The sequence below is a fragment of the Aquarana catesbeiana genome, linkage group LG09 (assembly GCF_042186555.1).
Source record: "Aquarana catesbeiana isolate 2022-GZ linkage group LG09, ASM4218655v1, whole genome shotgun sequence".
NCBI classification, from domain to species: Eukaryota; Metazoa; Chordata; class Amphibia; order Anura; family Ranidae; genus Aquarana; species Aquarana catesbeiana.
In genome coordinates, this window is record NC_133332.1 from 222,847,938 (window position 1) to 222,863,872 (window position 15,935).

Genomic DNA, 15,935 nt, shown 5'->3' on the forward strand with positions numbered 1-15,935 from the left:
GTGGTTACCCCCGCCTCCATAACTACACTATAGGACACCTCTCCCATAAATCTTTGCTCTGGGCTACCAGCCGTGTTCCTTTTTTGTCCTCCTCCGTAGGACCAAGTTGATGGTTCTCCTACCTAAAGACGACATCCCAGCGATCAGGATCAGCCGAGCGACAAGGTGTCACATCCCTCCGATAAGCCTTGACTGTTAAGCAGGGTATGGAGTGTATACGCAGAATAGTGCTGAAGTGCTGGAAGCCTGGCCATCGGCAGGCGAGCGCACACAGACCTGATTGCCTAGCTGTCAGGAGGCGGCCATTATCTGCCATAAAGTCCGGTGTGTGTTTGGGATTCCTAGGCCTAGGCGTTCAAAGGTGGAGTGGTAAGATGGACGTCGCCTTCCATGGCAGCAGTATTTGTGTATGTTTATTTGTTTTGTACCATTTGGCCCTGTGTCTGTTCCCCTTCCTCTCTTTTTCCCACTGGTGTTTCCCTGAGCTTGGCAGCTGGTTCCTCCAGCTGCCGCCCTCTCTTCTGGGTCCCGGCGTACGCTCTGAGCATGCGAAAGTGAGGCCTGGTTCGCCCATGCACGCGAGCGTCTCTTACCTGGCGCTGACTGTGACATCAGGCGGCGCCACTTTTAAAACATGGGGGAAGCCTGCAGAGCCTCGGAAATGATCGTGGGCATATGCGGCGACTTCTCCAGGCATCTGTAGCGGCTCCCCCGGGTAAGTACTGACTTTTAGGGGATTGGATAAATCCCTACCTGGCAGCTGATCTTTTTTTTTCACCTGCAGTGATCTACCTTGGATCTACCTTGGATAACATGAACCCTTCACTGCCTCCTAATGGCCAGTCCTCTCACAGCAGGCATGAATTGGGGATTATCCCTGTGTTCTGCCTGCTGGGGGGGAGGAGAGTGGAGTTCAGGGCACCAGCTTTAACGTATTTGTTTCCTCTTTTTCTCATCCCCACAGCCCTTCCAGTTCTGATCCACAGTGCAGTTCCTGCAGAGGAAGCGGGTCTTCGAAACCACACCGCTGGCACTCTTCCTCTAGACACAGGCACCGCGGATCTCCTTCTAGGTCCAGACACCACAGTAAAGATCCTCCCCATCCCCCGTCATCTCACCCCAGCAAGGGGGCGGAGAAGTCGTCTTGGGGGTGTAGGGCCCCAGTCCCTGCCAGCAAGTCTCTCTGTGACCACTGTTTTTCCAAGGCAGCTGACGAGAGGGAGGGTGCAGACCAGCACCTCGAATCATTAGTTAAACGGGTCGTGAGAGAATCCCTACAGGAGAGGGATTCCCCCACCAGAGCCACTATGCTCTCCAACGGGAGAGGGGCAGGCCCACGAGACATGGGAATCTTCCCAGCCAAGCCACCCATCCGTTCCTCCCTCGGATAGTGAGTCAGAAGTAGAGGATCCAGGGATGGGCTTCAAGTATGCCCTGGTTCCCTCTTTGGTGAGAGCTGTAAGGGAAGCTCTGAATTGGGAAGATTCTGTAACTTCTCCTCCGAAGCAGAGGAAATTCTTCAAGCAGCTCAATAAGGAGCGTCAATATTTCCCCTTCCTCACAGAAGTAGGCGACATCATCTCTGATGAATGGGGCAAAATGGACAAGAAGAGTTCCATGCAATCTAAAATTTTGAAGCTGTATCCCTTCAGGGAGGAAGAGGTTATGCATCTCAAGTCCCTTGGTGGTCGCAGCACTGATGAGACTGGTTAGATATGTGACCCTTCCTCTGGAAGACACGGTCTCCTTTAAAGATCCCTTGGAAAGGCGGATCAACTCCGATCTGAAGCAGATCTACCTAACAGCGGGCATGGCCTGAAAACCGGTCCTGGCCTTAGCCGCAGTATCTAAAGCCTTGGAATCCTGGTTGGACAGCGTTGATGAGACCCTCAGAGGTATCTCCAGTGAAGTGGCCAGAAGCTCGCCTATCCAGGAAATCAGGCTGGCATCCGCCTTTCTGGGGGAGGCTTCCATTGATGTCATCTACCTGGTGGCTCGGGTTATGCTATAAGGACAGAAGATTAAATAAATGGAAAGCTGAAAAAATGACTGAAGGTCCTCTTTAATCCCATTGAGAACTTGTGGTCAATCCTCTAAAGGCAGGTGAACAAAAAACGCCACAAATTCTGACAAACTCCAAGCATTGATTATACAAGAATGGACTGCCATCAGTCAGGATGTGGCCCAGAAGTTGATTGACAGCATGCCAGGGCGAATTGCAGAGGTCTTGAAAAAGAAGGATCAACACTGCAAATATTGACTCTTTGCTTAACACTGTGTAATTGTCAATAAAAGCCTTTGACACTTATGAAATGCTTGTAATTATACTTCAGTATACCATAGTAACATCTGACAAAAAGATCTAAAAACACTGAAGCAGCAAACTTTGTGAAAATTAATATTTGTCATTCTCAAAACTTTTGGCTAGGGCTGTATATTTCTCATCTGTAAGCCATATCGGGCTAAAAAAAAAAGAAAAAAAAAAAAAAGAGGAGATAAAGTAGTTCCTTTATTGCCCACAGAAACCAATCAGAATCACTCTCGCTACTGCAAAAAGGAGGGTGGGGGGGGATTGTTAGACATTTTACTAAATTACTCTTTGTTAACATTTGGGTACTTCTGAGAAGTGGAGTACAGTGAAGTACAACCGAGGGGTATATGTGGATGTACTGTAGATTAGGTGGCAGTCAAACAGGAAGATTAACACCCAGAAAATCAACCATCGTTTGCATCACAATTCTTAGAAGCTCCGGCTAAACTGACATACAGCTGCAATCCAGGCGCTTCCTCTTCTGTGGCTCGGATTCAACATTGTGTTCAGATTTTGCTTCCTGTTTTACAACAACATGCAGTCATCATTTTTGTGTTTGGATTACTCAACTTTTTCACAATTGTGGTTAACTGAAAAGCCCAGACCATGTTTTCTTAACAGCTCCGGGTTCTTATTAAGGCCGGGTTTACGGCTTGCAGCAGGGGTCCCTTGTGTCCCCGTTCTCCATTTCAAGGGCGAATCAGGTCCGAATTTTTGCCTGAATTCGGACCTGAAAACAGAGCTGAAGACGCACAGGACCCTTTTACTATACGGACAGTGGCTGCCTCAGAGCCGTGTAAACTGGCTCCATTGAGAGAATGTCACGTTATGCCAACTGGGTACGGGAAAACCCGCATCCAATTTGCATGAGTGTGAACCCAGCCTTAGAAGGAAAAAAAGACACATAGAGGGGGATTTACTAAAACTGGAGCACTCAGAATCCGGTGCAGCAGTTGATGGTAGCCAACCAGCTTCTAACTTCAGCTTGTTCAATTAAGCTTTGACAATAAAACCTGGAAACTGACTGGTTTCTATGCAAAGCTACACCAGATTTTGCACTCTCCAGCTTTAGTAAATCTCCCAAATTCTGAAGGTTCTGCACCTAACACAGCATCAGATCCATGTTGCCAATAAAAGGACAGGGCTTAGCCTCAAATTCTGGGATGTTAAGGCCTCAGTAGCCAGACCAATCCAGGAATAGAGATGGCCACTGAGCAAGCTTTTGTAGCAAAAAAAGGGTTTTTACTGTAAAAAGGCTAAATGTTTCTTCGACCCCCTTCACACTGTTGCAGTACATTACAGTGCGTGTGTCGTTGCATTATGAATTCTATTCATTTAGAATGTGCTGCCAGCACACAGCAATAGGAAAAAACAGGACCTGATTTTAGCTTTGAATTGTGGTGTGGGCCCATCGGCACCTACTGTAATGTGCATTGGGGTGCCATTCTTTATGAAGACTGCAAACAGTGCCGCTCATTACCGCAATGCACAGCAATAACCATGTTACCATGATGCAATGGTATGGAGGGAGGCCTTGAAGTCAGAGACAATTTTGAATACTGCACCTATCCTGTGCAAACCCTCCATTTAAGCCTTTTAGTAGATCCCCTTTCTACAATGCATCTGGGATGTGCTAAAATATACACTCACCATTAGCCATGAGAAACTTGGGGATTAGGTCCACGTTCCAGTCACGTCCTCTTCCCATGCTCTCAGAGGGCCCATCGGGGATCTCAAACCTTTTATAAAGCTGTAGGTAAAAAAGCAGATTATAAACATTATACAAGATATGGTACCTGACCATGCTGGGACTAGTAGTTTATGTACAGCTTGCCCAAGAATATGATACCCATTACATGGCTATATAAAACCTAGCAGTTGTTTTTGCTCCCTTAAACTTATTGAAAAGGCTGAAGGTTTTTTTACCTTAATGCATTCTATGCATGAAAATAAAAAACCTTCAGTGTGAAGCTCCCCCTAATATCTACCTGAGCTAGGGTTGCCACCTCATCCCTTTATACCTGAAACACATATGAAATACACAGGTTCTGAGACTAATTTAATGCAGATAAGGCACCAAGTGAGTCTAATTACCACCTTAATCAGCAACAGAACCTGTGTAATGAATATGTGTTTGGATTTAAAGGGATGAGGTGGCAACCCTAAATCCGAACACAATTGTGATCCAGCAATGTACACAAGCGGCTGATCATCTGCTGCTGTCAATCACAGCCAGTAAGGAGGCAGCTAGAGCAGGGCCAAGCCCCATTCTGTGTGTCTTATGGCTCTGGAGCGAGCACACACGAGTGCCCCCATAGCAAGCAGCTTGCTATGGGGGCACTCGGAGGAGGGAAGGAGCCCAGAGTTCCGGCGGGGGGACCCGAAAAGAGGAAGATTGGGGCTGCTCTGTGCCAAACTATTACAACGAGCAGGTAAGTATAACATGTTTATTATTTTGAAGGAAAAATGTTTAGTAACCCTTCATTTTTAGAGATGCTGAGAACTTACTATTCCAGAGACACAACTGGTAGTGGGAGAAAATGTCTCCAATTTAGGGTGCATCCCATCTTAGAAAGATGTTACAGGAACAGGTGTCCCTATTAGAAGATTTTCCCTCCTCTACTGTTCTAGTGACAACCCCAACATTTTGTATTACCCATCATTTTCTTTATTGGTCACCAGGACAAATAGAGGAGGAATCTACCCAGTGGGGAAATATACAGTAATAAAAACCTGACAGATGTTCTATCCCTTCCATAATCTATCCACATACCCCCAAAAAATCTGCTACTGCATCTGTTCATGAAGTAATTAGTTCTTTTAGACCACCTTGGTCCAAACGATCTAAAGTTCACTAAAACCTAGAGATCTGCCTTGTACCTCAGGCTACAACTGTTTTGCTTTCAGTTTTAGGTGGATAAGGGACACAATCTCTGACAGGTTTTTATTGCTGTCTGGAATCCAATTGAAGAGCTTTCCTCTTGCTTCCTGTCCTACTGACCTCATAGGAAGGGAATCAGAATCACCCCGACGGGGACAATGATAGGTTTTATAACTGATAACAGTCAGACTTCTTTTCAAACAACCACAACAGCGTGGCCCACCTGTAAATAGTCAGAATTTTCTCTGCACCCACTGTTTGTTTCACCTCCTATCATTTTGTTTTGTCCTAATGGGACAACATTTGCTATTTTCAGAACACCCAGTTTTTTCTCTATGTGATATCTAGGCACTACCCACAGGCCTCCCGCCCTAATTAGGTGCCTGGACTAAGAGACTGTTAGAAATATGGTGCATATAACAACCAGACAGACTGCAGATCTGGATTGGCACTATTGTTTGAGAAGACCATTAAAGCACCACCACTGGCAGGCTTGAAATTTGGGTTTGTGTAAAGATGACCAAGGCTGTAGCCAAAGTCATTGCAGACCATGTGACTGTGATGAGACACTAGCAGCCCATGGGGTACACCTCTGTCTGGATCTACAATGTTTTCTCCAAACAGGAACTGTATCTAGCAAACCATCCTGGATACCTGTGTGCATAATCTAGCCAGTGAATTGTTTCGCCAAATATTTGTAATTTTGTTCATTCCGGCTTGTGGTTCATACATTCGGCTTATATACAGACAGGAGACCGCTAACTGCATGCAGCCCATTAAAAATAACATTTGTATTATTAACATGGAATTATATATATATATATATATATATATATATATATATATATATATAGAGCAAAAACTTTTTTCATTGTCTATTGCCTGTGTCCCATTACAGAGATTTCCCTTCACTTCCCGTCTTGGAGACGCAGCAGAAAGTGAGAGGGAATCTTTACAGAGGGGAACCCCAGTCTTAGACAGTTGTCTCCACTGGAAGATTTGCTCTCATCTCTTGTTCTGGTGACAACTCTAAAAATGATTTCCCACGCCTTTCTGACTTAGTGACAATATTCACCAAAACAGAGAAGATAAATCTACTTAGCTCAAGCACAGACAGCAATAAAAAACATGACAGGTGCTCCAATTGTTCCCTAAACTATCTAATACAGAAAAAGTTTTGGCTTTACATACACCTTATGCCGTGTACACACGATCGCACATTCTGACAACAAAATCCATGTTTTTTTTCCGACGGATGTTGGCTCAAACTTGTCTTGCTTACACACGGTCACACAAATGTTGTCGGAAATTCCAAACGTCAAGAACGCGGTGATGTACAACACGTACGACGAGCCGAGAAAAATGAAGTTCAATAGCCAGTGCGGCTCTTCTGCTTGATTCCGAGCATGCGTGGAATTTTGTGAGCCAGGATTGTGTACACACGATCGGAATTTCCGACAACGGATTTTGTTGTCGGAAAATTTGAGATCCAGATCTCAAATTTTGTTTGTCGGAAATTCCGATGGAAAATGTCCTATGGAGCCTACACACGGTCAGAATTTCTGACAAAAAGCTCCCATCGAACATTTCCCGACGGAAAATCCGACCGTGTGTACGCGGCATTACAGTAAACGTGGTATTAAAGCTGAACTCCAGGCAGTCACACTCGCATGTCATGCAAATTGAATGTGGTGAAACCCACATCCAATTTGCACATATGTGAACTCGGTCTGAAGGCGAAGCTGGAGCAAAGAATGATCAGTTCTCCTCCCCTGCCGGACAGAACTGTGCTTTGTGGCAGTGCTGTGTAAATCTAAGGACTAGATGGACAGAAATACAAACAATTTGGCAGGTAACGCTGCTCCCTTATTTCTATTTCATCTGTGTTTCTAGCTGTGTGCCTGGAGTTCAGCTTAAAGTGAAACATTCTTAGATAATTGCTTAATAGTAGTAGTCACCATAAGTCAACCTACACAGAAGAAATGAACCTGTGTTAAGCGATCCTGTTGGCCCTGGGGGGGGGCTGGAGTCCCATACATTCTGTATGCTAATTCCAACTTGTAGGCCGGCCTAGTACTCTAGCACAATTCAATGCACAATAATAACCTATACACGGGCTTATGCAATGCATTGAGGGATGCAAGGGGTGTGGCCTGGAATTTGCATACAGAAAACAACTCAGGGACGTCCTTAAAAAAAAAAAAAAAAGGATCAATTACAGCTACTTTGAATTTTTTGCTTTTGCTTTATAATAGTGACATGTGCTCTTTAAATGCTTCCCATAAGAAGAAAAATGAACGCTGGGAAGGATACGTACCTCCTCAAGAGGGGTGATGGAAGAGCTCTCTCCGCCATAGTAGGGGTTTCTGTCCATGTGCAGGACCTTCTTTCCATTGACAGACATAATACCAGACAGGATACATTCCTGAAAAGCACACAATCCATGTCAGACAGCTAAAAACAACTCATCAGTTCCAATACAAGTGTCAGATATGTTAGGGAAGATCTTATCAAGTATTTTCAGTGAGTACACATGGATTGTACAATTTTGTTACATTTTCCATTCGTAAAGTGTTACTAAACCCAGGACCTGCATTCACTATATCTAGTATTCCACAATACACAGAACATGGAAATGCAATTATTTTAGTAAATATAATACCTTTTCTCATCAGTAGTTAGAGCAGTCTTGTGACTTCTATCAGTGTCTGGTTAAAGCTTGTAAGAGGGGTTTTCATTCTACTCTGACTGTCTTATGAGGCTGCATGCCTCCTGACCCTCTGTCTGGACAGTGCTGATTGGCCTTGTGCTGATCACATGCACTCTCCCAAAAAAAAAAACAAAAAAAAACTCTCTAGCAATACACACCAAACTGAGCATGTGCAGAGTGTGCCTCCTAGGGATCTATACTATCAGATGGTTTGGGGACTGTGGAAGGGGAGGATCAGAGAAGAAAGGATCAAACAGCCTTTTTACAAAATGCAGAGGATTAACCCCTTAAGTTCTACAGCGAGTATAACAAGCATCCTGTACTGTATATACAGACTGATTTTACTGTTGTGGGTTTAGTAACACTTTAATACTCTGCTGTACTTTAGGAGACTTTCAATTTATGCTTAGATTTTTCCTAGTGTGGATAGATGTGTGCCAGACAGTGATGTCAGCACTTTTGTTTAAAAACTATGCAAGACCTAAAATTTTAGGCTGAACCCTGGACAGCTATAAAACAAATTCCATGTGGGCTTTTCCCTGTATATTAAAGTGTGGATAAACCCTGACAATGATCTTCTTTTATCCGCTCCCTTGTGGTCTGTTGAAAATGCCACTGAAAGTCTTTTGTTATATCTGTTTGATAAGTGGAAAAAAAAACCTGCTGATCTTGTCAGAAATTCAGAGTTGTCCTGGGTCCTGTGCACACTTCCTGTGTTATCTCGGGGAGCCCGATTAGCCCTCCTAGCTCTTGGGCTACAAAATGATTAGTGCTGATGTTGTGAACATGAGAAAAGGGGTGTGATTTAGCAAATAAAAACGTGGTCAAGGCTGACACCACTTCGTTTACAAAAATGCTGTGTGTCATCAGCCCACAACAGGACTTAAAGTGGTTGTAAACCCTTACAGACCACTTTAACCTACAGGTAAGCCTAGAGTAAGGCTTACCTGTAGGTGCAAGAAATATCTCCTTAACCTACACGGTTAAGGAGATATTTTCCTAAAAACGGGCAGCGATGTCTATGGCGCGCAACGGCGCAGGCGCACTAAGTGTGCCGTTAATGAAGGCGATCATGCCGTCACTGATGGCTCCCGCGTGCATGCGCCGGAGTGACGTCATCGCTGCTCCGGCCAGTCACAGCGCCGGAACAGCGATACCCAGAAGTCACTCCGGGTATCATGGCGGCAACGGAGGACGTGAACGAGGGTCGCTTCGATCTCAGGTAAGTAATCCATAATGAGCTAGTATGCTATGCCTCCCACAGACACCAATGATGGGGCACCATTCCTCCCACAGACACCAGTAATGGGACACAATTCCTCCCACAGACACCAGTGATGGGGCACCATTCCTACCATGAATATAAACAATAGAGTACCATTCCTTCCAATAAAACCAACGATGGGGCAAGTATGCGATGCATACTAGCTCATTATGCCATTGTCTTACAGTTTTGTTTTGTTTTTTTATTCTCCAACGGTTTGCAACCGATTTAATGCATTCCCTGCATTAAGTTAGAACTACAGGCAAAAAAAAATTCATTTTGGATAGAACAAGGGAGGGTTATTCCCCCTGTCATTTTTTTTTTTTTTGGCCATCTGTGTCCCATTTTGTAGATTTCTCTTCACTTCCTGTCCCAGAACCAAACAGTAAGTGAGAGGTAATCCCTGCAAATTAAGGGAATTAATTGGGGACCCCCAAGTCACCAGAACTAGTGTCCCCATTGGAAGATCTCCCCCTATTACTTTTCTGGGGACAACCCAAAATTTGGGATTTTCTTTTACTTTCACTTTCAATGATAATGGTAAACAGGACAAATAGAGAGGAGGTATCTCCCTAAAGAGGGCGCAGGCAGCAATAAAAATGGACAGGGGTTCTAATTCCTCTCCACTCTGTTCAAAACTAAAAAAAGTTTTTCCTTTAGTTATATTTTAAGGTAAAAAATGTCCCAGTATTATTACCCTCTCACCTCCCTAAATACTAACCTGATCTCTCTCTCAATCTAGCGCTGTGCTCGAGTGCAGCAGCGCTGCTCTCTCTTCCTCTCCTCACAGGACTCAGGAGCCATTGGCTCCTGCTGCTGTCAATCAAATCCTGTGAGGAGGGAACAGGGGGTTGGGCCAAGCTGCCTTGTGTATGTCTATAGATGCACACAGCCCGTCTCGGGAACGATCTTGCAGCAGGAGCAGCTTCCTGCAATGGCGCAGTGAGAAAGTGAGAAGAGGAGGAGCCTAAAGCACTGGCAGGGGAAGTCCGGGGCCACTCTTTGCAATACCTCTGCACAGAGCAGGTAAGTATATTGCGTTTGTTATTTTAGACAAAAACATTAAGCTTTACAACTGCTTTAAGCTGGTCATACAAAGAGTACATTTTGGTTGGTTCCTCATGAACCAGCCCAAATTCATTCAGTAGGTAGGTGTCCCTTCTGGCCTCGACTGAAAAAAACAAAGGATCTCGTGGAAAACTGTTGGCCAAACAGCAGCTGCATCCAATCAGATGCAGGTGCTGTTCAGGGAATCTGACAGCTGCAAGGCTGGCTGTCAATAAAAAAGATAAAATAGTTGCAGTGGGCGATTTCTCCATCTGCACTGTGTAGATGGGATGGGGGAATCAGATCAGGCTGAAAGGAAAAAATCTATAAGTCTATGGTCAGCTTTAGAAGCTGGACACATTTCTGGCAGATCAACAGGTATTTTTCTGTACCTGCGGAGTCTCCAAACATACTTTTACTAGTCACAGCTCCACTTTTTTTTAGATTAGAGCAGGGGGTCCCCAAACTTTTGGAAGAAATGGCCAGTTTACTGTCCTTGAGGCTTTAGGGGGGCCGAGCTGTGGCCAGTGGGATTAGAAAGGACCCCATTGTTAGTTTTAGTGAAGGAATGGTACTCATTTGTTTATATTCATGGTAGGAATGGTGCCCCATCACTGGTGTCTGTGGGAGGAATTGTGTCCCATTACTGGTGTCTGTGGGAGGAATGGTGCCTCATCATTGGTGTCTGTGAGAGTAATGGTGCCCCATCATTGGTGTCTGTGGGAGGAATGGTGCCCCATCATTGGTGTCTGTGGGAGGAATGGTGCCCCATCATTGGTGTCTGTGGGAGGAATGGTGCCCCATCATTGGTGTCTGTGGGAGAAATGGTGATCCATCATTGGTGTCTGTGGGAGGAATGGTGCACCATCACTGGTGTCTGTGGGAGGAATGGTGCCCCATCATTGGTGTCTGTGGGAGGAATGGTGCCCCATCATTGGTGTCTGTGGGAGGAATGGTGCCCCATCACTGGTGTCTGTGGAAGGAATGGTGCCCCATCACTGGTGTCCGTGGATTGCACAGTGCCCCAAGGGCCAAAGAAAGGCAAGCAAAGGGCCACAACCAGCCCACAGGCTGCAGTTTGGAGACCATTGGATTAGAGCAATCAGAAAAATGGTTACTGCTCTACATAACGTCATCCTGTTACTGTGTGACCCCCAACACTCTATAGAGACATTCTGTTACAGCGTGATGCTGAAATACATGACTGGGACTTCCTATTATCGTGTGACCCCAACGTTATTGACAGGGGCACCCTGTTACAATGTGACCCCAACACTATAGACAGACACCCTATTACAATGTGACCCCAACACTATAGACAGACATCCTGTTACAGTGTGACCCCAACACTATAGACAGTGACATCCTGTTATAATGTGACCCCAACACTATAGACAGTGACACCCTGTTATAAGGTGATCCCAACACTATAGACAGACATCCTGTTATAATGTGACCCCAACACTATAGACAGACACCCTATTACAATGTGACCCCAACACTATAGATAGACATCCCGTTACAGTGTGACCCCAACACTATAGACAGTGACATCCTGTTACAGTGTGACCCCAACACTATAGACAGGGACACCCTAATACAATGTGACCCCAACACTATAGACAGACACCCTATTACAATGTGACCCCAACACTATAGACAGACAGCCTATTACAATGTGACCCCAACACTATAGACAGACACCCTATTACAATGTGACCCCAACACTATAGACAGTGACATCCTGTTACAATGTGACCCCAACACTATAGACAGGGATACCCTATTACAATGTGACCCCAACACTATAGACAGTGACATCCTGTTACAATGTGACCCCAACACTTTAGACAGGGAAACCCTGTTACAATGTGACCAACACTATAGACAGTGACATCCTGTTACAACGTGACAACTGTCACTCTCTATAGAGAGATTGTGCTGCTTATAGAGAGCGTCACATTGCCACGTGACACCTCGGAGTGTCATGTTGCTTGGTGACACCCTGGCAGGCAGGTTTGCATGAGTGCTTGTGTTTAGCTGGAATTCCAGGATGTGCAGATCCTTTCTGCCAGCAGAAACCTGACACCTGTCAATGAGAGTATCCAGCTAGAGTAAGAGCCCCCACCCATAGCACAGACACCCAGAACACACAGGCTGATCGAAAATCATCTGGCAAAAATGCAACCAGCACTGCCGACATATCAATTCCCCGGGTGCAATCTGCCACCCATCCATCAGATGTCTGCATCCACATCCCGCGTCTACCAGCATCCCAATCTCCAGTATGGGCAAAAGGGTGGGTCCGCCTGGTGTGCTATTAACTCCTCCAGCACCAGGGAGAGAGAAAAATTGCTGGTTTATCATAGAAGGCAAAGAGCAAAGTTCCTCAGCAACCAATCACTGCTCACGTCTCCCTGCTCTGCCTCTGGTAATGAGGAATCTGATTGGTTGCTAGAGGTTACTGCACTTGACACATCACCGCTGCCTCATACACTGAATCATCCAGTTGCTGTCATCAGAAAACCTACAGCTTGCATCAGTCCATGGCCTATCGCCGCTCCCCTCCGCTGTGCAAGAGAAAGCACGGTACCACCCCCCAGCCTCATCACACTCAGCTTTATTCCACTTTCCATGCAACCCTGCACTGCAATGCAATCCCCATTTCCAGGCATCTCAGATCTTGCTTGCATTGTCTAATTCATAAACACAACTGACTGAAGTCTCCACTAAAGGCACAATGAGAGCAGAAATATACAGATATACCCTATACTAATCATTTAGATCAGGGGTCTACAAACGTTCTAAACAAAAAGCCAGTTTACTGTCCTTCAGAGTTGGGGAGGGCAGTCTGTCTGTGTGAATGGAAAGTGCCCGAGTATCAATGCCCCATCGTTGCTATCAGTAGGAGAAATAATGCCCAGTCATTGGTCTCAGTGGGAGGAATGGTGGCCAATCCTTGTTATTAATGGGAAGAATGGTGCCCCATCATTGGTATTAGTGGGAGAAATAGTGCCCCATCATTGGTGTCAGTAGGAGGAATGGTTCCCCATCATTGGTGTCAGGGGAAGGAATAGTGCCCATCATTGGTGTCAGGGTAAGGAATAGTGCCCCTTTTGGTGTCACTGGGAAGAATGGTGGCCAATTCTTGCTATTAATGGGAGGAATGGTGCCCCATCATTGGCATTAGTGGGAGAAATACTGCCCCATCATTGGTATCAGTGGGAGGAATGGTGCCCCATGATTGGTGTCAGTGGGAGGAATAGTGCCCAATCCTTGATATTAGTGGGCCACCTTAAATAGTGCTCCACCACTGGAGTCAGTGGGAAGAATTCGGACCCATCATCAAGGTCAGTGGGAGGAATTGTACCCCATTGTTGGTGTCAGTGGAAGGAATAGTGGACCATCATCAGTGGTACTGGGAGTAAAGCCCAAGGACCGGAAATAGATGGGCCGATGGGCCGCAGTTTGGGGACCACTGATTTAGACAATAGTGGAAGTCAGGGAGCCAGCTGTGGCATCCCATCACTGTATTGTAAGGAGGGGGGGAGTCAGGTCTTGCTGGGATTTGTAGTACCCCAAAAGCACAAATGTAATATATGGATTGAATGGGACTCATATGTATCTAAGCTGACTCCAGAAACTGGAAGAACATGGCACAATAGGGAGCCCAGTTACTGCTTAACAACATAGGCCGTGCTGGTGCTGGTAGTTCTCCAATCTTTAACAAATGCACTGTATATGTATAGAGCCTCTCCCATCCTCTGGAATGCTCTACCTCAATCCATCTGATTTTCTCCTGCTTTATCCACTTTCAGACGATCCCTGAAAACTCATCTCTTCAGAGAAGCCTATCTGGCCCCCACCTAACAACTGTACATTTTATTTCTCCATCAGCACATCCCCCACAGTTATTACCTCTTGTATCTCTTGACCTTCCCTCTTAGATTGTAAGCTCTAAGGAGCAGGGCCCTCTGATTCCTACTGTATTAAAGTGTATTGTATTTGTACTGTCTACCCTCAAGTTGTAAAGCGCTACGTAAACTGTTGGCGCTATATAAATGCTGTATAATTATAATAATAATAATATAACATTTAGCTGGCCACAAAGGTGACATTAGTGTTCTACGACGGTATCAGGTAATGCTGGAGCTTGTAGTTCCCAAATACACAGGGAGACCTTACTGTCCCCCAATGAATGTGTGTTTAGCCATTAAGAGGGCACTGCCCAGTGCATAGAAGTCATTGTACTGCGAAGACAACCTAAACAGGTCATGCTGGTGCTTGTAGTTCCTTGGCAGCTACATCGGCCATGTCTAACAGCTGCATATGAAGAAATCGGGGAATTGATAAAGCAAGCTGACCCTTGTAGTCCCCCAACTATACACGGCCATATAGTGCAGATGGCATCAGAGCGCCCATTCACTGAGGATAGGTCTAGACCCACAACTATATAGTCCATAGGTTTACTGACTGCACGGGAGATGGCAGAGGCCACGATGGGCCAGGACATGCTGACACTTGTAGTTCTCCAAAGGCAGCAAGGCCTGGGCCCCAATAAGTGCAGCAGCCATGATGATCCATTAGATGACAGGTGACAGTGGTGTCCGGTTGCAATGCTCACTACAACACAATGGAGAAGACATACGGACACCTGTATTCCTCCAACAGATGCCAGGCCCGTTCCACTACCCGGACCCCCATGAGGGTTCAATGACCTAGCTGATGGCACGGTGGGTGTTGGTGCTCACGATACAATAAAGCAGGGCATGCTGATCCTGGTAGTTCTTCAATAATTACAAGGCCTTACCTCCATATATGGCACCCTTATGATGATTATATGGCCCAGGTGATAGCACAGGGGGGGTGTAGGTACCCTCTGGCAATGCCCAGTCATTGTACAATAAAGCATGGCATGCTGTTACTTGTAGTTCTTCAATGAACACAAGGCCTGTCCTCCATATATGGAACACCTATGATGACTAATGGCCCAGCTGAGCCCAGGCCCAGGGGGTATAGGTGCCTCTATGGCAGTGCCCAGCCATTGTACAATGAAGCAGGGCATGCTGATCTTTGTAGTTCTCCCATAGAGACGTGGCATGTGCTCCTTATAAGGAACCTCCCAATGTGATTATATGGCCCAGCTGATAAAACAGGGGGTATTGGTGTTCCTATGGCAGTGCCCAGTCATTGTAAAATGAAGCAGGGCATGCTGATCCTTGTAGTTCTTCAACAGACACAAGGACTGTCCTCCATATAAGGAACCCCCAATGTGATTATATGGCCCAGCTGCTAGCATAGGGGGTACAGGTGCCCCTATGGCAGTGCCCAGCCATTGTACAATGAAGCAGGGCATGCTGATCTTTGTAGTTTTTTCATAGACACAAGGCCTGCCCCCCATATAAGGAACCTTCCAATGATGACAATACATTGCAGGTGATGGCACAGCCCAGTCACTGCACACTGAGCAGGGCATGCTGGCACTTGTAGTCTTCCCCCCAGAGGATGGCAGAGCCCCATGCAGTGCCCAGCCCTGGCACAATGAAGTCCCCCCTCATACTCACTGTCAGGCCGGTGCCCAGCACAATGACATCGTACTCTTCGTCCATCCTGAGTCGGTGCCCGGGGTGGGAGCTCCTCTGCCTCTAGCACAGCTCGGATCTAATGGACCAAAGATGGCTGCACAGCAGCACCGCCCTGTCTGCCTCCGCGACGACAAGTA

At 46.0% G+C, this 15,935-nt stretch overlaps 1 protein-coding gene across 1 annotated transcript in view; it reads right to left on the reverse strand.

The window, feature by feature from the left end:
• Positions 1 to 15,935, reverse strand: part of GDI1 (GDP dissociation inhibitor 1) — a 40,858-nt gene extending 24,923 nt beyond the window's left edge. Inside the window, exons 1-3 of the mRNA XM_073599804.1 lie at positions 15,778 to 15,935; positions 7,510 to 7,617; positions 3,962 to 4,061 (exon numbers count right to left, since the gene is read on the reverse strand). Of these exons, the coding sequence (XP_073455905.1) occupies positions 3,962 to 4,061; positions 7,510 to 7,617; positions 15,778 to 15,822 (253 nt within the window). The 5' untranslated portion in view covers positions 15,823 to 15,935. The remainder of the gene's footprint in view (positions 1 to 3,961; positions 4,062 to 7,509; positions 7,618 to 15,777) is intronic.